Below are 25,216 nucleotides of genomic sequence, written 5' to 3'. Positions count from 1 at the left end.
CAGTAATTATTAAAATAGTAACAAATAAACTCCCAATACAGTATAATATGTAGCAAATAAAAACAGAGTTTTCCCTGGGAGCTGTCAATATGTCCACATGCTAGTGTAGGCACATTGAGGCTCTCTGTCCTCAGTTCTGTTTCCTCTTAAATACTTTTTTCTTCCTTTTTTCATTATAATTATCCTTCCTACCTAATGAATATGCGTCTTTCCAGAATATTCTGTTTCCTGTTATGAATCAAATTCTATCATTTATTCTCTTATTATATTGGCAGTTAGGGCCTGTCATGGATATAAGCATCGATATGGGGTGACCTTTGTCCTTGGTATGTACAGTCATCATTCTAGCCCCCTCCACCCTTACAGTTTTACCCACACCCACTCACTTCTCCTTCTGATTGCTTATCTGGATACAGCAGGTGTCCTTAGTCGTAGGAGTCTCTGGCTTAGTTGCTGACCAGCAACATCACAAGTTAGCACAGGCCAAAATGTCAAACCACAAATTTCTACAGCCTTAGAAAGGTATTTACCAGAAAAATGCTGTCTTGCAATTCCAGATCTGCGCCCAGCTCAAAGAAGAGCAAAATAGCTTATAATAAAGACTAGAAATTTGTATGATTTGTACCTTTTCATGGCCTTTATGATATACAGCCTCGATCTTCCCTGTGACACGTCCTGCCCACGTGGAACAGGAAGTTGCATCAGAGGAGGCAGGACGCGTCATAGCGAAGAACAAGATCCCAAGGCAGCACCTTTTAATCACCGCGGTGCCTCTATTGGCAGCGATCGAGGTAGTTAATAGCACCAATGAACCGCAGGGAACAGGATGGCTGCCAGCAGTGGGAAACTGAATCGGGAGTCCTTTGATGGAGCATTGCACTTGCCGTGCCACTGCCACCTATGTCAGGCCCCAAAATATTGGGGGTGCTCGAGCACCCACAGAGTCAGCGCCTATGCACCTAATTTATCTATCAAAGTGGCACCACACACAGATAGCAGGTATAACATAAACAACAATGTTGTATTTCAATTTTCGAACAAACACTGCTAAATGTTTGTTCTATTCAGTGGCGTAGGAAGGGTGGGGCGGTCCGCCCCGGGTGCACGCCGCTGGGGGGGGGGGGTGTCGGCTCGCTGGTTCCCTGCTCTTTCTGCCCTGGAACAGGTTACTTACTGTTCCGGGGCAGAGAAAGCAGGGAAGCAGCAGAGCCGACGCAGCTCCCAGTGACGTGCACTGGGGGCGGATCAGCCCTCCCGCCTGCCCTCCGCTGCAAGGTAAGGGTGCATTTTGGGGGGGGAGGGTGCGTTTTTGGGGGGGGTGCGCCATGCCCTGTACCGGGGGGGAGGGGGTGCGAAGCGGCGACCCGCCCCGGGTGTCAGGCACCCTCGCTACGGCACTGGTTCTATTATTGTATCCCATTGAAAAAATCTATGCAAGGAAACATTGTGCGACTACATTTTAAATTTTCAGCAGCACCACTAGGGTGGACTGCATTCCTAAAAATGTGTATAACTTTAAACAGATAACTTTTCTGTTTAAATAGTGACCACCCAGCTGAATTTTTTCCTCACTGCATATGCATGCAGAATAACCATGTTGCAGAGAGGAAGAAAGAATGACGGGCATTTTTTTAAACACCCAGAACAGAATTTATCATTGACATAGGGAATTGCCCCCAGGAAAGAAATAACTTGTCCAGGATTTTACTGCAGTGTCACTGTGGCATCTTGCTAGATGAGTTGCTTGCATTAAACCAGCTTCCATGGATAATGAATTAATGTGTTTTTCTTCCTCTTATTAACATTTCAGTGGAGTGCATCTTAGGCTGTCAATCAGAGAGGGAAAGAAATTTTAAAACATTTGCTCGGATGGCTACCTCTTGGCAATCTTTCTACCTTCGTGCATAATGTGTTTGGCACTGTAGCCTGTCAGAGGACTCTGTGTCCTGGTCTTACTCCTGATGAGCGATGCCATGATGACTTCAAAGTGCATTTCAATAGGGCCTGTATTTGATTGAACTGAGTTCGAATGGGCCAGAAGCCAGGCTAGGCCTTGCATGCTTGGTATAAGCTTAACACAGCGTTTTAGCACAAACATCACTTCTTACAGTGGGTTTTTATACAGAGTCAAACAATCCTATTCTTTTCTTTTCTCATTTTTGTCTGTTCATACTTTACTTTTCTTTTCTTGTTTTCCTTTCCTGGGGCTGTTTCATTGCCGATTCCTGCCCTGATTCCTTGGCTTGTGGTGTACAAAGACTCCATCACAGCGAGACAGTGAAAAGTTTTGTTGGTGTCCTTGCTCTTCATGTGACTGTCGTAGAGGATATGTAGCAGAAAAAGGAATGAAATACAGAAGCCCTCAATAAGGGTAGAGAGGAAAATGGCTGATGATCCTTGTAAACTTTGCACTGATTACAGTTTGATCTCTCATTTTAACTTCTGTCTGTCACATTAAGGAGTAGAAAGATAGCGGTCCTAGCAGAAAACAGTTTTAAATTTAGCAACACTTCTTTATCTCTAATCTAATCTAACTCAGAGGTTGATTTATCGAAAAAAACCAACCTAAAAATGTTCTGTGTGACTTACAAAAAGAGAGGAAAGTAAACAAAAACAAGAGAAACAGGAAACCGATATGGACTAGATGACTGTACATCCCTTAATTTGCTTGTTTTCAGCTGTAGCTGCTCTTACAGCTCCAGACAGCTCCAGGTCATCAGGGGTAATCCGAACCAGTTCTGGTTTTACTCCCACTGCATGCAATGAGGGTAAAACCAGAACTAGCTCAACCTATCTCTGAAAGACCTGGATCCATCATGTAGATAGTGAATGGGCTGTGTCGGTGCACGGCAGCTGCTACCGTAGCTTAGTAAACAGGGGGCTGATTAGCAGACCTGGCATCATCTATAATGTCACTAAGCAGAATACTGACATGACAGCTGACGCAGTGCTTCTGCTTTACAGGAATAGTGCCATTAATGTAGTGAAGATCCTACGAGTCCTACGCGTTTTAAGACCTTTGAGAGCTATCAACAGAGCCAAAGGGTTAAAGGTAAGATTACAGAAAGTAGAATCCCAAATGAGCAAACGTGATTTTAATCGTTAATAGTATGTGCAAGGGAGAGACGTCACAGAAAAATAAAGGGCACAATTGATAAGAGGAACTTGATGCATCTTGTCCTTTTATTCTCCAAATACCATTTGTGTATATGAGTACTTACGAAAGAGTGGTTCAGATTGTATCACATTAACTTTAAAGCAAGAGTGGTATTTACACAGATTCTAGAGTTGCCCAGGACTCAGCATTTATCATCTTTTACTGCTCAAGTACAAATTATATTATAGCCGTGTATTGCACAGATCTGAAGCCAATTTAATTTTCAGGATGTCCATAACAAATAGGCATGATATGCACATGCAGATTGGTCTCATGCCTATTGTTTATTGATACTTGAAAATCAGACTGGTTGGGGAGGTCCCAAGGATTGGATTGAGAAGAACTGATTTACTGGGTCTTCTCTGAAAATCAGCTATAAATAATAAAAGTCTTTTAGATTTCCTTTTCAAGGGAAATTGGGATCATGACATGGAATACAGCCTCTACAGCCTACCTCCCACTGTTCCCTCTAAGCTGAGTGGGAGTCCTCCAACTGCATTACTGTTTTCAATTGCTAGGGACAGGCAGGTTCCCTGGAGTCCTGCAGAGCTTGCCTGTCCTTCACTATTGAAAATGTGATAGTGAAATAGCACCCCCCCCCCCCCCCCCACTGGCCGTACTGTTGGTGGAAGACTCCCGCTCAGCTTAGAGGGAAAAGTGCTACCTATTATAAGCCCTAACTGTAGTAGTTATGGTTCCTTTTGATTAGAAATTAATTATCAGCCAGCAAGTTTTGTCATAATGCAAGCTAAGGCAGAAGTGAACATGGGCCTATGTACTAATGGTGCAGTAGGCTTAGCCCTTGTGTTATTTTTAAAAAACAGCATTTTTGGCCACAAAGGGAAGCCAAAAGCATAAATGATGGCAAGCTCAAATGGTGAGGAATCAAATTTTATTCAGGGACCATCTTTCAGCAAACTTGCCTGCATCAGGAGTCATGAGTTGATGAAACAATGATATAGCTTCTTAAATGAAACTTTTAGTATATTGTGACATTTGAAGATTAGGACGCAGCTTTAACTAACCACAATTGTAGTGACAGAACTTTCACTGGAGTATTTTGTGTGTGATCTACTTAGGAAGCTATATCATTGTTTCATCAACTCACTACCCTTGAGGCAGGTGAGTTTGCCAAAACAGGGTCTGTGTTAGGTCCCTAAATAAAATTTTCTTCTTCACTCTATGTGCACACTCCATATCATTATTTCAATAAGTCAGATGCAAAAGCCAGAGATACCACACACAGACTGTTATTGACTGTATTTTTCTTCCAGGCTGAAAACATTTCTTGTTAGACACAGACAGGTTGGTTTGGCTATAATTTGAGTCATCTCCTTACAAGGAGGGGAGAGGGGAGGTCAGTGTGACTAATTAAATTAAGTCAGTCTCTTTTCTGTTCTGATTCCTATTTTCAGTCTGGCTCACTGTTCTAACAAACCAGAATTGTATATGGCTAGTCCTGTCCGATGTCTGACAGCTGTAAGATTGCTTCTAAATATTAGAAGGTTGGGTGAAAAGGCTGTTTAGACTACAAGACAACTTCTTATTCACGCAAAATCTGAGACACCTGCTCACATCAGATGTCCAAGATGGCTGACTTTCAGCATGGTAGTATGAACACACTTCAGCTAGTCCAAGAAATTCATATTTTGAGGTGCATGTTGGGAACTCCCTGGGTTTTCGCATAAATTGCTACTTTGAAGAACTTCAGGCAGTCCTATTCTGATGACTACTACTACTACTACTATTTAGCATTTCTATAGCGCTACAAGGCATACGCAGCACTGCACAAACATAGAAGAAAGACAGTCCCTGCTCAAAGAGCTTACAATCTAATAGACAAAAAAATAAAGTAATCAAATCAATTAATGTGTACAGGAAGGAGGAGAGGAGGGTAGGTGGAGGCGAGTGGTTACGAGTCAAAAGCAATGTTAAAGAGTTGGGCTTTCAGTCTAGATTTAAAGGTGGCCAAGGATGGGGTAAGACGTAGGGGCTCAGGAAGTTTATTACAGGCGTAGGGTGCAGCGAGACAGAAGGCGCACAGTCTGGAGTTGGCAGTAGTGGAGAAGGGAACAGATAAGGATTTATCCATGGAGCGGAGTGCACGGGAAGGGGTGTAGGGAAGGACGAGTGTGGAGAGATACTGGAGAGCAGCAGAGTGAGTACATTTATAGGTTAGTAGAAGAAGTTTGAACAGGATGCGAAAACGGATAGGGAGCCAGTGAAGCGACTTGAGGAGAGGGGTAGTATGAGTAAAGCGACCCTGGCGGAAGACGAGACGGGCAGCAGAGATTTGAACCGATTGGAGAGGGGAGAGGTGACTAAGTGGGAGGCCAGCAAGAAGCAGATTGCAGTAGTCTAAACGAGAGGTGACAAGCGTGTTCCCTCTGTCCCATCTCCACAGGCAGCAGGTTAAAAAACCCAGCATGGAATGGACTGGAAAAGGGAGCAGAGCAATTGTTTTCATCTGTGCTATCTTATCTCCAGCTTCACCCCTTCCCTGGGTAAGAAGGGAGAAGGAATAGAAATGCTAGAACAAAAATAGTCTTAATAGCCTACAGCTCTCTGTGATACCAGGGCTCTGAACAGCTAAGGACAGAGTAGAGAAGGGGAAAGAGGCACCACTGAGCCCAAATCAGGTAGCTATGAGTGATTTATAGAGGCAGAAAGTAGTTTGCTGGGGTTGGACCAGGAAAGAGGAAGAGTGATGGGGAAGGAGGAGAGAGTAGGATCATCTGAAAAGGGGTAAAGAGAGGATGTATAAGTTTGTTTGTGAGAGAGCGCATGGATTAGCAGGGGAAGTTGCAAGAGAACATGGAGTGGAGGAGTAGCCTAGTGGTTAGTGCAGCAGACTTTGATCTTGGGGAGCTGGGTTTGATTCCTACTACAGCTCCTTGTGACTCTGGGCAAGTCACCTAACCCTCCATTGCCCCATGTGCAAGATAAGTACCTGTATATACTATGTAAAACCACCTTGATTATAGCCACAGAAAGGCAGTATATTAAGTCCTATTCCCCTTGATCTGTATCCTTTTATGTCTTGCACTGCCACTATATATGCCAGTGGATGGAATTATTGTACAGTTTTGCATGAAAAACCTAGGATTGTATATGCACATATCCATGGACCACAATGACACTAATCCTTGGATGTTTCTCACATTTACAGCATGTGGTGCAGTGTGTGTTTGTGGCCATTCGAACCATTGGGAACATTGTGATTGTCACCACCTTGCTTCAGTTCATGTTTGCCTGCATTGGGGTTCAGCTCTTCAAGGTAAACCTTTCTCAGTTCATATGGGGGTAATTTTATAACCACTGTGCAAAAGTTTCTACTAGTATTGCTGCTCCAAGACTAAGAGGCAGACCTATTCTAAGAAGTCATCAAAAATTCAACAATTAAATCTACAGAGATTAGACCTCAGAGCCCAGTGCCAAATAAACTACAAGCAAGGCACTCAACAGGCCAAAAGTGCATAATCATCAGTCCAATATAATTTCATATAGATACAAAAAATAAACAATAAATAACTGAGTTTACAGTGGAGAAAAAAACATTATCAGAAATTAATGGCCCAAAATCTCCATGATAAATTGAAACCATTGAATCGCCATTCAGTCATAAACAGAATAAATCTTCTCTGGTTTAAAGCTTTCAATCTTCAATATCAAAATTAACCAAAAACATAAGAGTAGAAAGTAGCAAAAAGCAACTTATTTTAGATGTCCATGTTAATGCGTCAAAAATAAATCCTAACCCCCAGAGCTTTATCTGGGGATTAGCAGTGAAGCTCTGGTTAAAACAAGGGGCCCTTGTAATCACTAATCCCCTGATGAAATTGTATTCTGTATGGTGATTTTATATTGTAAACTGTCTTTCTTGCAGCTTAAGAGAGAGGGTATATAAATAATAAAGAAAGAAATAATGTACAGAAATATAGAAACACTTTTAGAAAATTGTATTTGTCCATAAATGCATAAAAAGTGGGTACACCACAAAATTGCACCCCCTTTTATGCGGTCCATATAGGTGTTCTCAGGGGCTGTAGTTGGATGGAGCAGGGCCAAAGCTGTGACGTTCAGGTCTACTTTATAAATTACATGAGTTCATGCATAGAATACAAACATAAGAATAGCCATACTGGGTCAGACCAATGGTCCATCTAGCCCAGTATCCTGCTTCTAACAGTGACCAATCCATGTTGCAAATACCTGGCAGAAACCCAAGTAATAGCAACACGCCATGCTACTGATCCCAGGGACAGCAATGGCATCCCCATTTCTATCTCAATAGCAAGTACACATCTTCAAAGCAGATGAATTTGTGTGTTGCTTGGCATCCCTTAACATTACCCCCAATATAAGCACATGTTTAGGACTCCAAGGGAATGGGGGGCACAAAGAGTTTTTTCCCCTAGCTGTCATGCCCTTAGCTCTTTCACTGCAGTCAGCCACATCCATTATCCAACATGAATTTCAGTGTTTTTCTAATCAGTATAAGTATATAAATAATGATACTTCTCAGCACTTATTGAGTCTTATGGCCCTGTTTACTAAGGTGCGCTAGATGCCCATGGAATATTATGGACATCTACACAATTAGCGCACACTAAGGCTTAGTGTGCGCTAAAAATTCTAACGCACCTCTAGCGTGGCTTAGTAAACAGGGCTCTCAATGTCTTTTCAGTTAATGAATGGAAGGGCCGAGGGGCACCATTGTTGGGCTGTGCTTAGGGCATCAGCTGGGCTTAATCCAGCCCTGCTGCTAGAGGTCATTGTAAGAGCCTATTTTATAAAGGCAAAAAAGCCTAAAATAGACAGGTTTTTGGACTTTTCACATAAGCACCCTTTACAAAATTACCTCCATTATGCACATATTTCAGTAAACCATAAGTACTAGGAAAATGGATAACTAAGGCAGGAGCCAATGTTGCATTCTGTGCCAGACAAGTGAGGTCTGAGACTAATGCTCAGCTTAAAAAGAGTAAGAAATCCAAAGCCAACCCAGCAACTATGCTGGACTGGGCATCTGCCTAAGGTGGTAGCATTTGGGAGGCTTTGGCACATGCCAGAGTCTTCCCCTGCTTCCCTTCTTTCTGCTGAATCTGCTGTGGCCACCCTCCTACCTCCTCCTGTGTGTGATTAAAGAAGTCTCAGCCCTGTGAACACAGACCCACACTGAAGCACCACATTGTCCCACCCCCTCCGAGAAAGAGTTCCTGTAGGAGAGGGCAGTACAAAGCAGTGATTCAGCATCAGTCTGTTCTTATAAAGCCCACACAGTGTTGATGCCTCTTGATGTTTGAGCCAGCCCTAGAAAAGGTAAGGGATGGCAGTGGTACATAAGAACTTAAGAGTAGCCATACTGGGTCAGACCAATGGTCCACCCAAACAATGGCCAAGCCAGGTCACAAATACCTGGCAGAAATCCAAATTGTGGCAACACTCCATACTACAAATTCCAGGGCAGCAGTTGCTTCCCATGTCTGTCTCAATAGCAGACTGTGGACTTTTCCTCCAGGAATTTGTCCAAACTTTTAAAATCCCAGATACGCTAACCGATGTTACCACCTTCTCCGGTAAAGAGTTCCAGAGCTTAACTATTCATTGAGTGAAAAAATATTTCCTCCTATTTGAACCTTTTCTAATTCCTCTATATCGTTTTTAAGATACGGTGACCAGAACTGAACGCCATACTCAAGATGCAGACGCACCATAGAGCGTTACAAAGACATTATAGTATTTTCAATCTTATTCATGCTAGATACAGGGTGGGGAGATGAGAACCTGGCCAACTATGGGGGGTGGGGGTGAGGCACTTTAGAAGGGAAGGGGAGATGCTCAACTATGGTGGGAGGTGGCAGTATGGCTGAAGGTTCACCTAGAATGTGCAATACCGTAGGACCAGCCCTGATTAAATGTTTCTATCAGTAACACAGCTCTAGTCGCAGAGGGGTCCTTTTTACTAAGGTGCGGGTTTTGGGTGTGCACTGATCCATTTTTTTAGCGCGCCTGTAAAAAAGGCCCTTTTTCCCGAAAATGGATGTGCGGCAAAATGAAAATTGCTGTGCATCCATTTTGGGTCTGAGACCTTACCGCCAGCCATTGACCTAGTGATAAAGACTCATGTGGTAACTGGGTGGTAATGACCTACACGCGCCACTTGGCGCACATCCGTTACGCGCGCCCGAAAATAAAAAATATATGTTTCAGACGCATTTCAAAAATGAAATAACCACAAGAGCCACATGGTAGCCGGGCAGTAACTCTATTTTGGTGCGCGTTGGGCACGCATAGACGCTTACGCGGCTTAGTAAAAGGGCCCCAGAGTAAGCTGCAATGAGTTCCATAAATGCTTCAAAAAAGAAGGTTTTAATTTGAAAAACAGGTGTGCTTGGAAGCTGCATCTATTACACAATAAACTGTTTTTTCATTAAGTAATGTAATAAATGTAAACAAATGAATAGTTGCTGAATATTTGCTAATGTCATCATTTTAGTCATGATTAGAAAAGCTTAATTATTCTTCAATTCTGGACTTTACCATGAAGAATCTGGCAGGTTTCTCTTTCAAGGGCAGCTACAAAGAGCACATTTTAAAAGTTCATGCATAGTTTGCAACAAAGGCTCTGTATGATAAATCTAACTTCTGAAAAGTGAAGAATTTGTGGCCAGGCACCTGGGAAATAGAGTTCTAAATTCTATTCTTCAAATAAAATAGTAAATCATTCCCACATTTCTGTTAATATCAGGGAACGAAATGTATTTTTGAAGTTATATTGAATAGGAAATTATTCTGCCAAATCAGTGTTTGGCAAGAACATGATAGCAGGTGGAAATAAATAGATGAATGCTTTAACATGTTCAATGCTGGCATTAGGATTTTATGTAAAGATTTTAGCTTAATGGAAGTCTTTGAAAATGAACTAATTGGAAAGTATTTGAAAATGTGCTAATTTGCATTCCTTGGATATTAAGGGAAGCCATTCTGTTTTGTGCACAGTAACCGAAGATCCTTCCTTTTGTCTCATAGGGCAAATTATACAGCTGCTCAGACAGTTCCAAGATAACAGAATCCGAATGCAAGTAAGTTCAGTCTCATTGGATTTGGATTTTAGATTTAATTACTCATTTTTTTTCTAACTTCAAGCTCAAGTTGAGTTACAATCAAGCACACAAATTATTTCCCTGCCCAGACAGACTTACAGTAGAAGCTGTCCCTGAGGCAAGGGAGGGTGAAGTGACTTGCCAGTGTAACAAGGAGTGTCAGCAGCAGAAGCAGGATTTAAACCCTGACTTACTTCGATCTCAGTCTCCTGCTCTAACTGCTACTCCTCCACATGCTGTTGCACTTTGCAGGCTGGGGAGTTATCTCAGTAAATACAGATGCAACATTCTTTCTCTTTCTTCCTATAACAGAGGAAATTTCATCACTTACAAGGATGGAGATGTTGCCCAGCCAATAATCCAGCCCCGCACATGGGAGAACAGCAAGTTTGACTTTGACAATGTACTAGACGCTATGATGGCTCTTTTCACTGTATCAACGTTTGAGGGCTGGCCAGAGTAAGTAGCAGCTAGCAACAGCGGCACAACTGCTTACTGACTAACTACAAACATTCATATGATGAGAAGCAGTGGCGAGGTGGGCCACGGGGGCCTGGGCCCCCCCCCCCCAAATTTGCTCTGGGCCCCTGGATGGCTGGCAGGGGTCCCCAACCCCTGCCAGCTGAAGACTTCGTCCAGTGCTGATCTGCGGCGGCACCGCCACATTGCCTGCCCTGCTCTCTCTTCCCTTCACATCAGGCACGCTCCTTTTAGTGAAAGTGAGCTCAGTTTCACTAAAAGGAGCATGCTGGACATGAGGGGAAGAGAGAGCAGGGCAGGCAATGCAGCAGCACCAGAGGCCAACGCTGGACAAACTCTTCAGCTGGTGGGGGTTGGGGACCCCGCCAGCCAAGATGTTCCAGTGGTGGCAGTGGGCGGCGGAGGGGGGCGGCAGCGGGGTGGCAACCAAAATGTGCCTTTCCCACCTTACGCTCTGGCCCCCTACCACCTTGAGGTCTGGCTATGCCCCTGATGCGGAGGAGGCCGATTGTAACTGGTAGATCATTTTTTATTTTGATCTAGAAAGCCTAATTCAAGAGTCAAACATCTGACTAGATTCTTTGCAGGCTGTATACCAGTATGAGAATTTTCCAGAACTGATGCTGTGAAAGTTTGAGACTACATAGACCTCTTTTTCAGGTAGCAACAAGACCCACCTGGTCTTGGTAAATCATATATACCTTTATCTTTAGATAATTTCTACATTCTTTCCAACAGTTACCAGGACCTGGAGGAGTGGAGGAGTAGCGTAATGGTTAGTGCAGCGGGCTTTGATCCTGGTGACTGGATTCAATTCCCACTGCAGCTCCTTGTGACCTTGGGCAAGTCACTTAACCCTCCATTGCCCCAGGTACAAAACTTAGATCATGAGCCCTCTAGACAGAAAAAGTACCTGCACATAATGTATACAGCACTGCATATGTCTAGTAGCACTATAGAAATGATTAGTAATAGTAGTACCTGCAAAGAATCTAGTCCTCACTAGGAGCAATCAGCTTTATTTTATGAAAACAAAGATTATTACCCCAAGAGCAGCAGAGCTAAGAGTCCCTAAAGAACTAGTAGGATAATAACATAGTAACATGGTAGATGATGGCAGATAAAGACCTGTACGGTCCATCCAGTCTGCCTAACAAGATAACTCATAGCATAAGGTATGATGTGATACTACATATGTATACTTGTTCTTGCTTTGTCCTTGCCGTTTTCAGGGCACATACCATAGAAGTCTGCCCACACAGTCCCCCTGACCCCCCACCCCCGACATAAGTTGGTGGTGGATCTCCAGACTCCCTAACCCCCCCCCCCCCCTCGCATCCCCTCAGAAAAGCCCTGGTGGCCCAGTGGGCCGCAAATCAAGTCCCTCCAACCTGGTGTTCTAGCAGCCTTCTTTCCCGCCCCCACCCCTGTACCTTTGTTGAAGTGCACTGCATCCACTAAAAACTGCTCCAGGGACCTGATGGAACTGGGTATGACATTTGAGGCTGGCAAAAAAATGTTTTTTATTTTATTTTTTTGGGGTGGGAGGGGGTTGGTGACCACTGGGGGAGTAAGGGGAGGTGATCCCTGATTCCCTCCGGTGGTCATCTGGTCAGTTTGGGCACCTTTTCAAGGCTTGGTCGTGGACAAAAAGGGACCAATTAAAGCCGGCCAAATGCTCGTCAGGGCCGGCCTTCTTTTTTCCATTATCGGCCAAGGCCAGCCATCTGTTAACCATGCCCCCGTCCCGCCTTCGGTACACTGCAGACACGCCCCCTTGAAGTTTGGCCGGCCCTGTGACGGAAAGCAGTTGAAACTGGCCAAAATCGGCTTTCGATTATACCGATTTGACTGGCTTTAGGAGAAGGCCAGCCATCTCCCGATTTGTGTCGGAAGATGGCCGCCCTTCTCCTTCGAAAATAAGCAGGTTAGTAACATGGTACATGATGGCAGATAAAGACCTGTATGGTCCATCCAGTCTGCCCAACAAGATAAACTCATAGTATATGGTATGATGTGATACTACATATGTATACTTGATCTTGATTTGTCCTTGCCATTTTCAGGGCACATACCATAGATGTCTGCTTACACAGTCCCCCCGACCCCCCCCCCCCCCCCGACACAAGTTCATGGAGAGCTGGAGATTCCCCCTAACCCCCCCTCGCATTCCCCCCCCCCCCCAGAAAAGCCCTGTTGGCTGATTATTCGTGGGAGATAGCTCCAATATATACACCCACCAGTCAAATATGCACTATGTAAGATATGCATGTATTAACAGAATAGAGTTTGGCCATTTACATGCATAATCAACACGTAAATGTTAATTTGCTTTTGTTCCTATAATTTTTGGGCTGGCTCTCTCTTCTCTCCCTACTTGATTCTATTAGAGAGCCAAAACATTCAGACCTGCTCATGTATAAGGCAATGGGAGAAGTTAGGAGGTGCCCCTGAAGTGAGAAAAAAAAATGTTCATGAAATGTTCTATTCCAGGCTGCTGTACCGGGCCATTGATTCACACACTGAGGATGTGGGACCCATTTATAACCACAGAGTGGAGATCTCCATCTTCTTCATCATCTACATTATCATCATTGCTTTCTTCATGATGAATATCTTCGTGGGTTTCGTCATTGTCACTTTCCAGGAACAAGGAGAGCAAGAGTATAAAAACTGTGAGCTAGACAAGAACCAGGTAACTTCCACCCACAAAGTGTCATCACTTCTGGTAGGTGCAGGAATCTATTTCTGTTAGACAAAAAGTAAGACTATACAACAGTCTACAAAAACCATTTAATTAAAAAAAAAAAATTTAAAACAAGTTGACAATAAAACCCAACATGGGCATGTTTTGGCTCACACCTTTCATTCAAGAAAAAGATTATTGAAGTGCAGGTAAGACTTGGCATACAGCATTTTGCCATTTATATATTTATTTATCTATAGCTTGCATTTGTATCCCACATTTTCCCACCTATTGGTAGGATCAATGTGGCTTACATAGAACAAGAGGGTGGTTACAAGGTATCACGAGAAGTAACAGTTCGGTAGAGACAGTGCGAGTCTGTAGAGCTTTCTCGTTGAAGAAGTGAGTCAGGGTAAGTTCATGGGAGCTCCATTTATAGAATTTTTGGGGAAATGTCATAGGTGTTGTTTATGGGGTTGGTGTCCCCAATGCTTCAGATGTTGGTGCTGAATTGACTTCTCTCCTCACCCTCACTGTTCATATTAACTTATTAGCCCTTTCCCCCACCCCCAAGCTTAGCAGGAAAGCTAAACTAATGATGCACATACATTAGATTTTTAAATCTATGTACATTATTTTGAAGGAAAAGCAGGGGCAAATATATGTGGGAATGTATACTTTCTTTGAGAATTTGTGCAGAACCCTTATGATCTTTTTATACTGAGGAATATTTATCACACTGTGCTATTTACTGATAACTCATTACTGTGCAGCACAGCTTAGTAAATAATAATAATAATAGTATTCTAACCCGCTGTATCTGAAACATTCTAAGCGGGGAACAAAAGAAAATACATACAAGATAAGGTATAACAATACAAACCAAGCAACATAAAATACAATAAATAACTCAACACTAATACAAAGTCATCCACTACCAAAAATAAAACAGCATCATTAATCTAATGAACCATATGTTTGAACAAACATATGGATTTTAATTCTTTTTTGAACTGATCAATATTCTGATCCCTGGATTCTGTATAGGTCACCTAAAGTTGGGCGCACAATTTTGATTGCAGATCTGTATGCAAACTTATTAGCTAATTAGCAATAACAGTCAATTATTGGCATTAACAAGCACTTAATTGACAGTAATTAGGAGTTAATTTTATTTTTTATTTATTTGTTACATTTGTACCCCACATTTTCCCACCTATTTGCAGGCTCAATGTGGCTTACATGGTACCGTAAAGGCGTTCGCCAGTCGGTTGATAACAAATACAAGGTTGAATTGTGGTCGAATGAGGTGTGTGTGTGTCAGGCACTGTGAAGGTCGAAGGGAATGAGGATTATATATTGTCCAGTACGATCATTGGTTGTGCTGTGTTGCTGGGTTTGGGGATTTACGTTAAGACAGATCTGGCCTATGCCCTATTCCAGTGATTCCCAAACTTGTTCCTGGAGGCACCCCAGCCAGTCAGGTTTTCAGGATATCCACAATAAATATTTATGAGAGGCATCTGCATGCCACGCAGTCATCCATACAGAGCAGAAGAGCAGCCTTGTGGTTAGTGCAGTGGACTGTGTAAACCAAGGGACCCAGGTTCAACTCTTTGTTTTTGTAATTGTGAGCCCTCCAGGAACAGAACAGAACCTACTGTACCTGAATGTACACCACTTCAATAGCCTTCAGGTGTCATATATTTAGGTACAGTAGGTATTTTTCTGTCTCTGGAGTATGCACAATTTAAACAATAGGGTGGTGTTCTTTTGTGTTGTTCCAGCGGTATTTTTATGGCACTATTCAGAATAGGGCCAGAGTTTTGATCATTGGCCCCTATGTGAAGAACAGATGTCGTGTGGAATCTTTAGGCCAACTAGAGGGTTGAGGTCCTACCATCTATGCCTCTGAATATCATTAAAGCTTAAGGGGTATGAGATGGTCTTCTGACACCTTTGCTCACTCAGATGCATCCAAAGTTGATATACAGCCTGGAGTAGCCGAAAGGCAAAATGTCTTCATTATACCTACTGGGGGTGAACAGCTTCAGGATTTGATTGAGTATAGAGTTTCCTAACTTATTAGGAAACTGCAGACCGTCCAAAACACAGTGGCCAGATTATTTTTTGGAAAATCCAAATTTGAAAGTGCTAAACCACTCCGAGAGAAATTACATTGGCTCCCTGTCAAGGACCGAATCAACTTTAAAATCTGCTCCCTAGTACACAAAATTCTGTATGGTGAAGTTCCTGACTACATGATTAACCTAATCACCCTGCCACCCAGGAAAACTATCCTGTTCATACCTTAACCTTTATTACCCTACCTGCAACGGGCTTAAGTATAAATCCACATATGCTTCATCCTTCTCCTTCATCAGCTCACAATTGTGCAATTCTTTGCCAAAAGCCATAAAAACGATTCACAACCATCTAAATTTCAGGAACTCTCTTAAGACTTTGTTATTTGGAAAAGCCTACCCCAAAGACTCAGCATGTGTCTCCACTGCTTGATTCACATCAATATAATGACAATTTTGTATACAACCACCCTTCCCTTCTCTCCCCTGGTTTCCCTGATCCTTTCGTCCCTTTCCCATCCTCTCCTTTATTTCTAACGTAGGTTTATTGTTGTATTAGCTTAATTTACTGCTTTGACCTCCGCTTTTGCGGTGTGATGTAAGCCACATTGAGCCTGACACAGTTGGGAAAATGTGGGGTATAAATGAGGTAATAAATAAATAAAGTTCTGATGAGCACCCAAGATTATCAGATGCTGTTGTATTTGGCACACTGGCCAGAGGGAAATTGTACAAAACACTGTTCCAAGGTCAGCACTTGGAAATGAACATTGTTCACTTGAACTGCACAGGCCAGTGTTTGTTAAGCCAAGCATTTTAAGTCTGGAGGAAACTTGGATTACAATTGTTTGCCAAAAAAAACCCCCTTTGGGGACAGATGTTTCATCTATCTACACAGCTGCAGGAATCAGTCTCCAACTCCCAATGCATCAAGAAGAGATTCAGAAGCACTCAAATTAGAGGCAAAAGTTGTTGTGCTTCAAAAAATGATAATGTTATTATACAATAAATGATAACACAACTGAGTATTTGGGAAACACTGTTAGAACGTGAAATATATGTTTTATCAATTTCCCTAAAGTACCATCAGTCGCATCTGTAGAGATATGTTCAAAACACATTGAAGGTTCCTCCCGAGGTAGTTCCCCTACCTTTAAAGATTCACTCTCATCTCACATTTAAGAAGAAATTTGAACAGAAGGAAGCCAAGATACTCAGGAGTTTTGCTGAATGCCCTTAATGTACTATTGCTCACAAACGACATCACCAATTACCGCCCAGTAGCATCTATCCCACTAGCAGTCAAGTTGATGGAAAGTATGGTAACCAAGCAACTGACCGACTACATACACAAATTCTCAATACTACATGAATCACAATCAGGATTCGGACCCCACCACAGCACCGAAACAGTGCTAACCACCCTCCTGGCCAAATTCAAACAGGAAATAGCAACAGGCAAAAGTATACTTCTCCTCCAATTCGACATGTTCAGTGCATTCGACATGGTGAACCATAGTATGCTGCTCAGACTCCTAGACTACTTCAGGATTGGCAGAATCACTTAGTTGGATTAAGGGTTTCCTAACCACCAGAACCTACCAAGTGAAAGTGAACTCTACCATATCATCACCCTGGAAGGCAGATTGCGGAGTACCTCAAGGATCATCACTATCACCGATCCTTTTCAACCTAATGATGACCCCATTAGCCAAGTCCTTATCCACTCAGGGCTTTAACCCATTCATCTATGCAGACGACGTCACAATATACATCCCTTTCAAACATGATCTGACAAAAGTCACCAATGAAATTAACCTTGGCTTCCACATCATGAACTCATGGGCAAACGCATTCCAACTAAAACTCAATACAGAAAAAACACACTGCCTCATCCTCTCATCCCAATACAATATGAATATACCCACAAACTTAGTCACCCCGGACTACGCCCTTCCCGTTTCAGATAGCCTGAAAATCCTTGGTGTCACAATCGACCAAAACCTCACACTCGAGACCCAAGTGAACTCTACAATCAAGAAAATGTTCCACTCAATGTGGAAATTTAAACACGTGAAACCATTCTTCCCGAGGGCAACTTTCCGCAACCTGATACAATCGATGGTATTAAGCCATGCTGACTATTGCAATGGACTTTATGCTGGATGTAAAATACTCATAAAGAAACTACAGCAGCCAGGCTTATCTTTGGAAAATCGCGATTCGACAGCGCCAAACCCCTACGAGAAAAACTGCACTGGCTCCCAATCAAAGAATGTATTACTTTCAAAATCTGCACCCTGGTCCACAAGATTATCTATGGCAAAGCCCCAAGTTATATGGCTGATCTTATAGACCTACCAACCAGAAATACAATTAGAACATCACGAACGTACCTAAATCTTCACCACCCTAGCTGCAAAGGACTCAAGTACAAATCAATTTACAGATCCAGCTTCTCCTATATAAGCACGCAACTATGGAACGCATTACCGAAAGCCATAAAGACAACGTAGGATCACCTCAACTTCCGGAAATCACTAAAGACCGATCTGTTCAAAAAGGCATACCCTACTGATCCAACTTAAGTGCCTGAAGTCAGCAACACAACGAAACCAAAACTTGCAGTGAACAATATATTACTCTTCTTCTCTTGATTCTCTAATATGTCTGTAACAACATCACTCTGTATTTGTTTCATCACCGGAGATGGCTAACACCTCATGGTACTATGCAAGCCACATTGAGCCTGCAAATAGGTGGGAAAATGTGGGGTACAAATGCAACAAATACATAAATAACATGCCTTTGTAGAATGACATCAGTAAATAGGCCAAATCGAAATTAAAGAAAGATGTGTTAATTTTAACCCATTAGCTCCCATTTATTAACATACATTAATGAACAAATGTTACTGCAACTTAGTAAATTACTTGCTTTTCAGTCTGGTTGATGGATATTTTGTGGAGACCAAAGGAAGAAATTACTGTATGTTCCACCCAAAGCAGTGAATTTTGTTTTGGGAATAGACAGAAGCTAGGTCATTAGGCTATGCTTTCAATATCTCTATATATAATAACTCCGAGTTCTAGTTCTCTGTCATCACTGTGATTGCTGTAGTCACTGGGTGGTGCCTGTGAGCTAAAGGCAGAATCTCCGAAGTGTAAACACGAAAGTCAGCACCCACACAACACAAGAAAAGGTTCCTAGAACAAGTCACACACACAAGTGTACATTGATGAAGCCAGGTGCTTAGCTGAGAATATAACACCTGGACAAGGGACACACCACTGGAACTAGATGCATATCAAAGAACACAAGACTGGGGCAAAGTGAACATCACTGAAACTAGATGCATAGCGAAATATATAAGACCGAGACAAAGTGTACATCACGGAACTAGATACATACCAAAACACACAATACTGTGGTGCACTGGAACTAGAAGCATACTGAAGCACACAAGACCGGGACAAGGTGCGCATCACCAGAACTAGATGCATACTGAAGCACACAAGACTGGGATAATGCCGACACAAGAGCATAAGAACATAAAAATAGCCACATTGAGTCAGTCCAATGGTCCATCTTGCCCAGTATCCTGCTTCCAACAGTGGCCAATCCAGGTCACAAGTACCTGGCAGAAACCCAATTTGTAGCAACATTCTATGCTACCAATCCTAGGGCAAGCAGTGGCTTCCCCTATGTCCATCTCAATAGCAGACTATGGACTTTTCCTCCAGGAACTTGTCAGATATGCTAACCACCATTACTACATCCTCCAGCAGTGAGTTCCAGAGCTTAACTATTCTTTGAGTAAAAAAATGTTTCCTCCTATTTGTTTTAAAAGTAGTTCCATGTATTTTCATTGAATGTCCCTTGGTTTTTGTACTTTTTGAAAGAGTGAAACATTGATTCACTTCTACCTGTTCTATGCCACTCAGGATTTTATAGGCCTCAATCATATCCCCCTTCAGCCGTCTCTTTTCCATGCTGAAGAGCCCTAACCTCTTTAGCCTTTCCTCATATGGGAGGAGTTCCATCTCTTTTATCATTTTGGTCGCTCTCTGAACCTTTTCTTATTCTGTTATATCTTTTTTGAGAGAGCGACCAGAATTGAACGCAATACTCAAGGTAAGGTCACACCATGGAGCAATATACAGGCATTATAATATTCCTGGTCTTATTTTGCACCTCATTCCTAATAATTCCTAGCATCCTGTTTGATTTTTTGGCCGCTGCTGCACACTGGGAAAAAGATTTCAGCGTATTGTCTACAATGACACCTAGATCTTTTTCTTGAGTGCAGACTCCTAAGGTGGACCCTAGCATCAGGTAACTATGATTCGGATTATTCTTCCCAATGTGCATCACTTTACATTTGTCCCCATTAAATTTCATCTGCTATTTGGATGCCCAGTCTCACAATCTGCGTGTGTTTTGACAACTTTGAATACTTTTGCGTCATCTGCAAATTTAATCACCTCACTTGTCGTTCCGTTTTCGAGATCAGTTATAAATATGTTAAATAGCACTGGTCCCAGTGCAGATCCCTGCGGCCCTCCACTATTCACCCTCTTCTACTGAGAAAAATGGACATTTAACTCCTCCCCTCTGTTTTCTGTCCAATAACCAGTTCTTATTCCACAGAAGGACAATGCCTCCTCTCCCAGGACTCTAATTTTCTCAGGAGACTATCATGAGGAACTTTGTCAAAACCTTTCTGAAAATCCAGATACATTACGTCAACCGGCTCACCTTTATCCACATGTTTTTTTTTACACCTTCAAAGAAATGAAGCAAATTAGTGAGGTAAGTCTTCCCTTCGCTGAACCCATGCTGCCTCTGTCCCATTAAACCATGTTTGTCTATGTGTTCTGTAATTTTATTCTTTATGGGGACCTTTTACTAAAGGATTAGCGTGTGGCAGCAGGCTTGCTGTGCACCAGTAAAAACTACCGCAGGAGCCTGGCGGTAGTTCCTATCCCCAGTGTGCACCATTTCCGGCACTACAGGAATTTTGTTTTTATTTTTGTACTGCTGGAACTTAACCGGCGGTAATTGGTGTTGCCCAGTTACCATTGGATTAGTGCAGGAGCCCCTACCGCCATCTTAGTGTATGGCAGTAAGAGCTCCCCACAGAAATTGCCTTGCGGTAATTGGTTCACGTACTGCATGAACACAATATTGAAGAGTCCGGTGATATTACAAAGACATACTGTATATTACTTCTTTTTCTTAAAACGAGGAAAAGACCTCAAAACACCCAAACGCTTACTTGGATTTTAGCATCTTTCACTGGGGTTGTAGTTTTCATCATTGGTCTAAAAACCTCGTAATATTTTTCTTGTTATTATTCAAATTAGGTTTTTTTATTTATTAATCTTTATTTTAAAAAATGTTTTCTTTTTCTTTACTTTCTTCTTAATTTTTCACAGAAAACATCCCTTCTTATTCAACAATGACTGTATGTATAACTTATTTAATAAAGACAAAACGTCAAGCACTTAGCTAACACCCAACGGTGGCCAGACCTGTTTCACTCCAACAGCTTCCTCAGGGGCTGTGCATCGACATGTGGAAGTTTCAAAGGACGGTTTCATTCATTTCAGTGATCACATTTCATCCTGTTCACTGCTTATTCAGCAGTAATATATGTCTTTGTAATATTACTAGACTCTTCAATATTGTGTTCTATTTGATTTTATAGAGCCACAGCTATCTTTCTCACTTTTGTTGTCACTTACTGCATGGCCATTTTGTTTTCATCAAAAACGGACAGCCTTTTACCCGCTGCAGTAAAAAGGGACCTCAGCACGCATCAAAAACACATCCGGATGCTAGCACAAGCCCCCTTTTACCGCAGCTTAGTAAAAGGGCCCCTATAATACTTTCCAGTATTTTCCCTGGCACTGAAGTGAGGCTTATCGGTCTGTAATTTCCCGGATCACCATTGGAACCCTTTTTAAAAATCGGCATTACATTGGCCACCCTCCAATCTTCAGGTACTATGGATGATTTTAACGACAGGTTACTGATCACTAACAACAGATCAGCAATTTCATGTTTGAGTTCTTTCAATACCCTGGGGTGTATGCTATCCGGTCCAGGTGATTTATCATTCTTTATCTTGTCAATTTGGCTCAGTACATCTTCCAGGTTCCCAGAGATTTCTTTCAGTTCCTCTGCATTGTACCCTTGAAAACCATTTCCAGTACAGGTAGATCTCTTACATCTTCTTCCATAAAGGCAGAAGCAAATAATTCATTCAATCTCTCTGCTACGGCTTTGTCCTCCCTGAGTGCCCCTTTTGGTCCTTCATGATCTAACGGTGCCACAGATTCCCTCACAGGCTTTTTGCTTCTGATGCACCTGAAAAAGGTGTTACTAAGAATTTTTGTCTCTATGACAAGTTTTTCTTCATATTCTCTTTTAGCCTTCTTTATCAGTACATTGCATCTAGCTTAACATTGCTTATGTTGCTTCTTATTTACATAATTCGGATCCTTTTTCCATTCTTTGAAAGATGCTCTTTTGACTCTAATAGCCTCTTTCACTTCATCTTTTAACCACGCTGTCTGTCGTTTGCTCTTCTTTCTACCTTTGTTAATACGTGGAATACATCTGGGCTTGGCTTCCATGATGGTATTTTTAAACAATATATACATAAGTCTTACCATTTATCTGTAAACAGTACTCACAACAAACTTGTAGGAAAGATTTAGAAAAAATTGTACAAAAATGTTTTAGAGAAAATTATGCTATTCTTTCTTATTATTTAAACCATGTGGTTCTAATGTCTTCAAGTGGAAAATCCATCTGCTCCACTTGTAATAACAAGAGCCGTCTGTCACCACCTCTTTTCATCAATGAAACCCATTCCAAGACAAAACATTCTAATGAACTGAACTCATGTTTAAATTTTACACAATGAGCAGCTAAAGGAGCAGACTCTTTACAAGTATTGATTATACTTTTATGTTCCATTAGGCGTGTTGTCAAAGGCCTTGTGGTTTGACCTATGTAAAGCTTGTCACGTGGACACCAAATACAATAAACCACATATGACATTAAACAGTCTGTATTGGCTTTCAACTGAATTGCTTGTCAATTCAAAGGCTTAATGAAGCTTGATATTGAGAACATGACCTCACACATCATACATTGCATACATGGTCGATGTCCTACTACAATCTCATCACGTGACATTCTCCTGGAGATATCTGATGGACATAATTTCTCTTTTAAATTTTTTCTACTGAATGCTATTCTCATTTTAGAAGTTGAAAAAACTGGTAGGGTAGTTATAATATCCCAATGATGTTTTAAAATCCTCACAATCGCATTCGCCTTTGTAGTATACCAGAGCACACATGTTAACTTATCATCATCATCCTCTCTCTGTGTATTTGAAGTCAGTAACTAAGCTCTGTTATTATATTTTGCTCTCCTACATGCTTTATGCAGCACAGAACGAGGATGTCCTCTATCCAATCATTTCTTTGTTAGCGTTTTACTCTGATGTTTAAACTCTCAATCTGTCTGCTAAGTTTTCCTACAAAATTTTCCGTTTTATTCCTCTTATAGCATGGATGTCTCTCTTTAAAGTGGACTTGAGTGTTGAATTATGTGGAAATACTTATAATATTCTAAATTGTTAATATTTGAGAAAAACACTTTCTAATCAAGTGTAATTCCTTGAAATAATTGTATATTGTATAAAATAAATAATTTAAAAAAACTCTCAATCTGTCAAACAAAATCTTCTATATCGCAAAAATTACAAAATGAGAAGGCTGTCTTTAATAGACTGAGGATGGCAACTGACATATCTGTCTCTTTGCGGAAAATGGTAGTCAACAAAACTCCATCTCTTTTAATGATCTTAATATATAGGATGGAAATTTCAGTAACTTCCCAATTTGCAGTAAATTTTAGAGCAGATTGGCACTCATTTAACCATTTTACAAATTCTTCAAGTCTACTGATGGAATCTTCTGAAAGAAAGAAAAATCGGGACCATTATTTCATGGAACCAAAAAAGAAGAGCTGTAAACCATATCCTTTTCAAAAGCTGTCACAAACAAATTAGCTGTAGAGGGAGCCATCACTGCTCCCATAGCCACTCCTGAAATCTGTTGAAACCAGTGGCGTAGTGGGGGGGGGCTGCCACCCGGGGCGGTTCGCCGTTGCACCCCCCCCCCGGGGTGCAGCACGATGACATCCCCCCCCCCCTTGCTGCATCGACACCCCCTCCCCCCGACCAGCTCCCGCACCCTACCTTTAAAAAGAATGTCGGAATCCCAGGCGAGGCGCAGCCTCTCGCGCCTGCCCTGCACGTAAAAGAAATGTGGACCGTCGGGCCTTCTCTCGCTCTGTCTGTCCCGCCCTCCGCTAACGCAACTTCCTATTTCTGCAAGGGCGGGACAGATAGAGCGAGGGAAGGCCCGACGGTCCATATTTCTTTTACGTGCAGGGCAGGCGCGAGGTGCCGAGCCTTGCCTGGGATTCCATTATTCTTTTTAAAGGTAGGGTGCGGGAGCTTGTCGGGGGGGTGTCGATGTGCCGAGGGGGGGAGCTGTGAGCCGACACCCAGGGCGGACCACCCCTCCCCCCCCTTGCTATGCCACTGGTTGAAACATTCTAGTTTCATACTGAAAATAATTTTTTGTCATAGCAATTTCAGCCAACATTAGAATAAATGAAGTAGATACCTTCTGAACTTCCCGTGTATCTAAAAACCTCTTTAAAACCTCTAAAGCTTCACATTGAGGAATTGCAATATATACAGATGCTGTATCTAATGTCACAAACACAAAATGTTGAATCTCCTGCTGTGTATATGTAAAATTTTGAAATTTCAATATAAGACTTATTGCAAAGACTTTGCATTCTATACCAATGGTTTCAGGAAATAGTCCACATAAACAGACAAGGGCTCCAATAAGGAATCATTACTGGATACAGTTTGATGCCCAGGCAAATTATTCATTGTCTTATGGATTTTGGGCAAAGTGTAAAAAATTGGCATCACTGGATTTGATCTGTTTAAATATTCAAATTCTTATTTCGTTAACATCCCTTTCTTTAAGGCATCTGCTGTTACAGCTCCAATCTGCTCCTGAATTAATCCAGTTAGATCTTCTGATAGTTCTTTATAACCAATTTCATTTGACAAGTGCCTGTACACTTCTGCATCATATACTCTTTTATCCCGCAACACAATTGCACCACCTTTATCTGCTCTGCGAACAATAATCTCTGAATTATGCTGTAATGTTGTAACCCTACGTTCTTGCTTAGTACAATTAAAGAACGCACAAGAAGGCTGGTGCTCCAGATGTTCTATATCTCTAAAGACAAGCTTTTTAAAAGTCTGAAGTACTGGATCAATTGGTCCCAAAGGAACCCAAGAAGACTTATTTCTAACAATAGATGCATCAACAAAATTCATATCCTGTGTTCCATAAAATTGTTTCAATTGCAATAATAAAAAAAAATTTCAAAATCAGTCCTACACTGAAAGGTGTCATGTACTTGTATTGGCACAAAAGAAAGTCCTTTAGACAATACTGCAATTTCTTCCAGGGTTAAAACTAAAGAAGAGAGATTAATTACCACTTGATCTTTCACTTCTATTCACTTTTATTCTTCTCATACTGTGGCTTTGGATGCCTTTTATTTCTCTGGGTTTGATAGGGCA

At 41.9% G+C, this 25,216-nt stretch overlaps 1 protein-coding gene across 1 annotated transcript in view; it reads left to right on the top strand.

Annotated features, from left to right (window-relative positions):
- Positions 1–25,216, top strand: part of CACNA1C (calcium voltage-gated channel subunit alpha1 C) — a 1,308,019-nt gene that overhangs the window by 1,076,341 nt on the left and 206,462 nt on the right. Inside the window, 5 exon segments of the mRNA XM_030214166.1 lie at positions 2,965–3,052; positions 6,327–6,434; positions 10,190–10,242; positions 10,576–10,722; positions 13,237–13,438. Coding sequence (XP_030070026.1) covers positions 2,965–3,052; positions 6,327–6,434; positions 10,190–10,242; positions 10,576–10,722; positions 13,237–13,438 — 598 coding nt within the window.

The sequence above is a fragment of the Microcaecilia unicolor genome, chromosome 9 (assembly GCF_901765095.1).
Source record: "Microcaecilia unicolor chromosome 9, aMicUni1.1, whole genome shotgun sequence".
Taxonomy (NCBI): Eukaryota; Metazoa; Chordata; class Amphibia; order Gymnophiona; family Siphonopidae; genus Microcaecilia; species Microcaecilia unicolor.
This window is presented reverse-complemented; position numbering and strand designations above follow the sequence as displayed.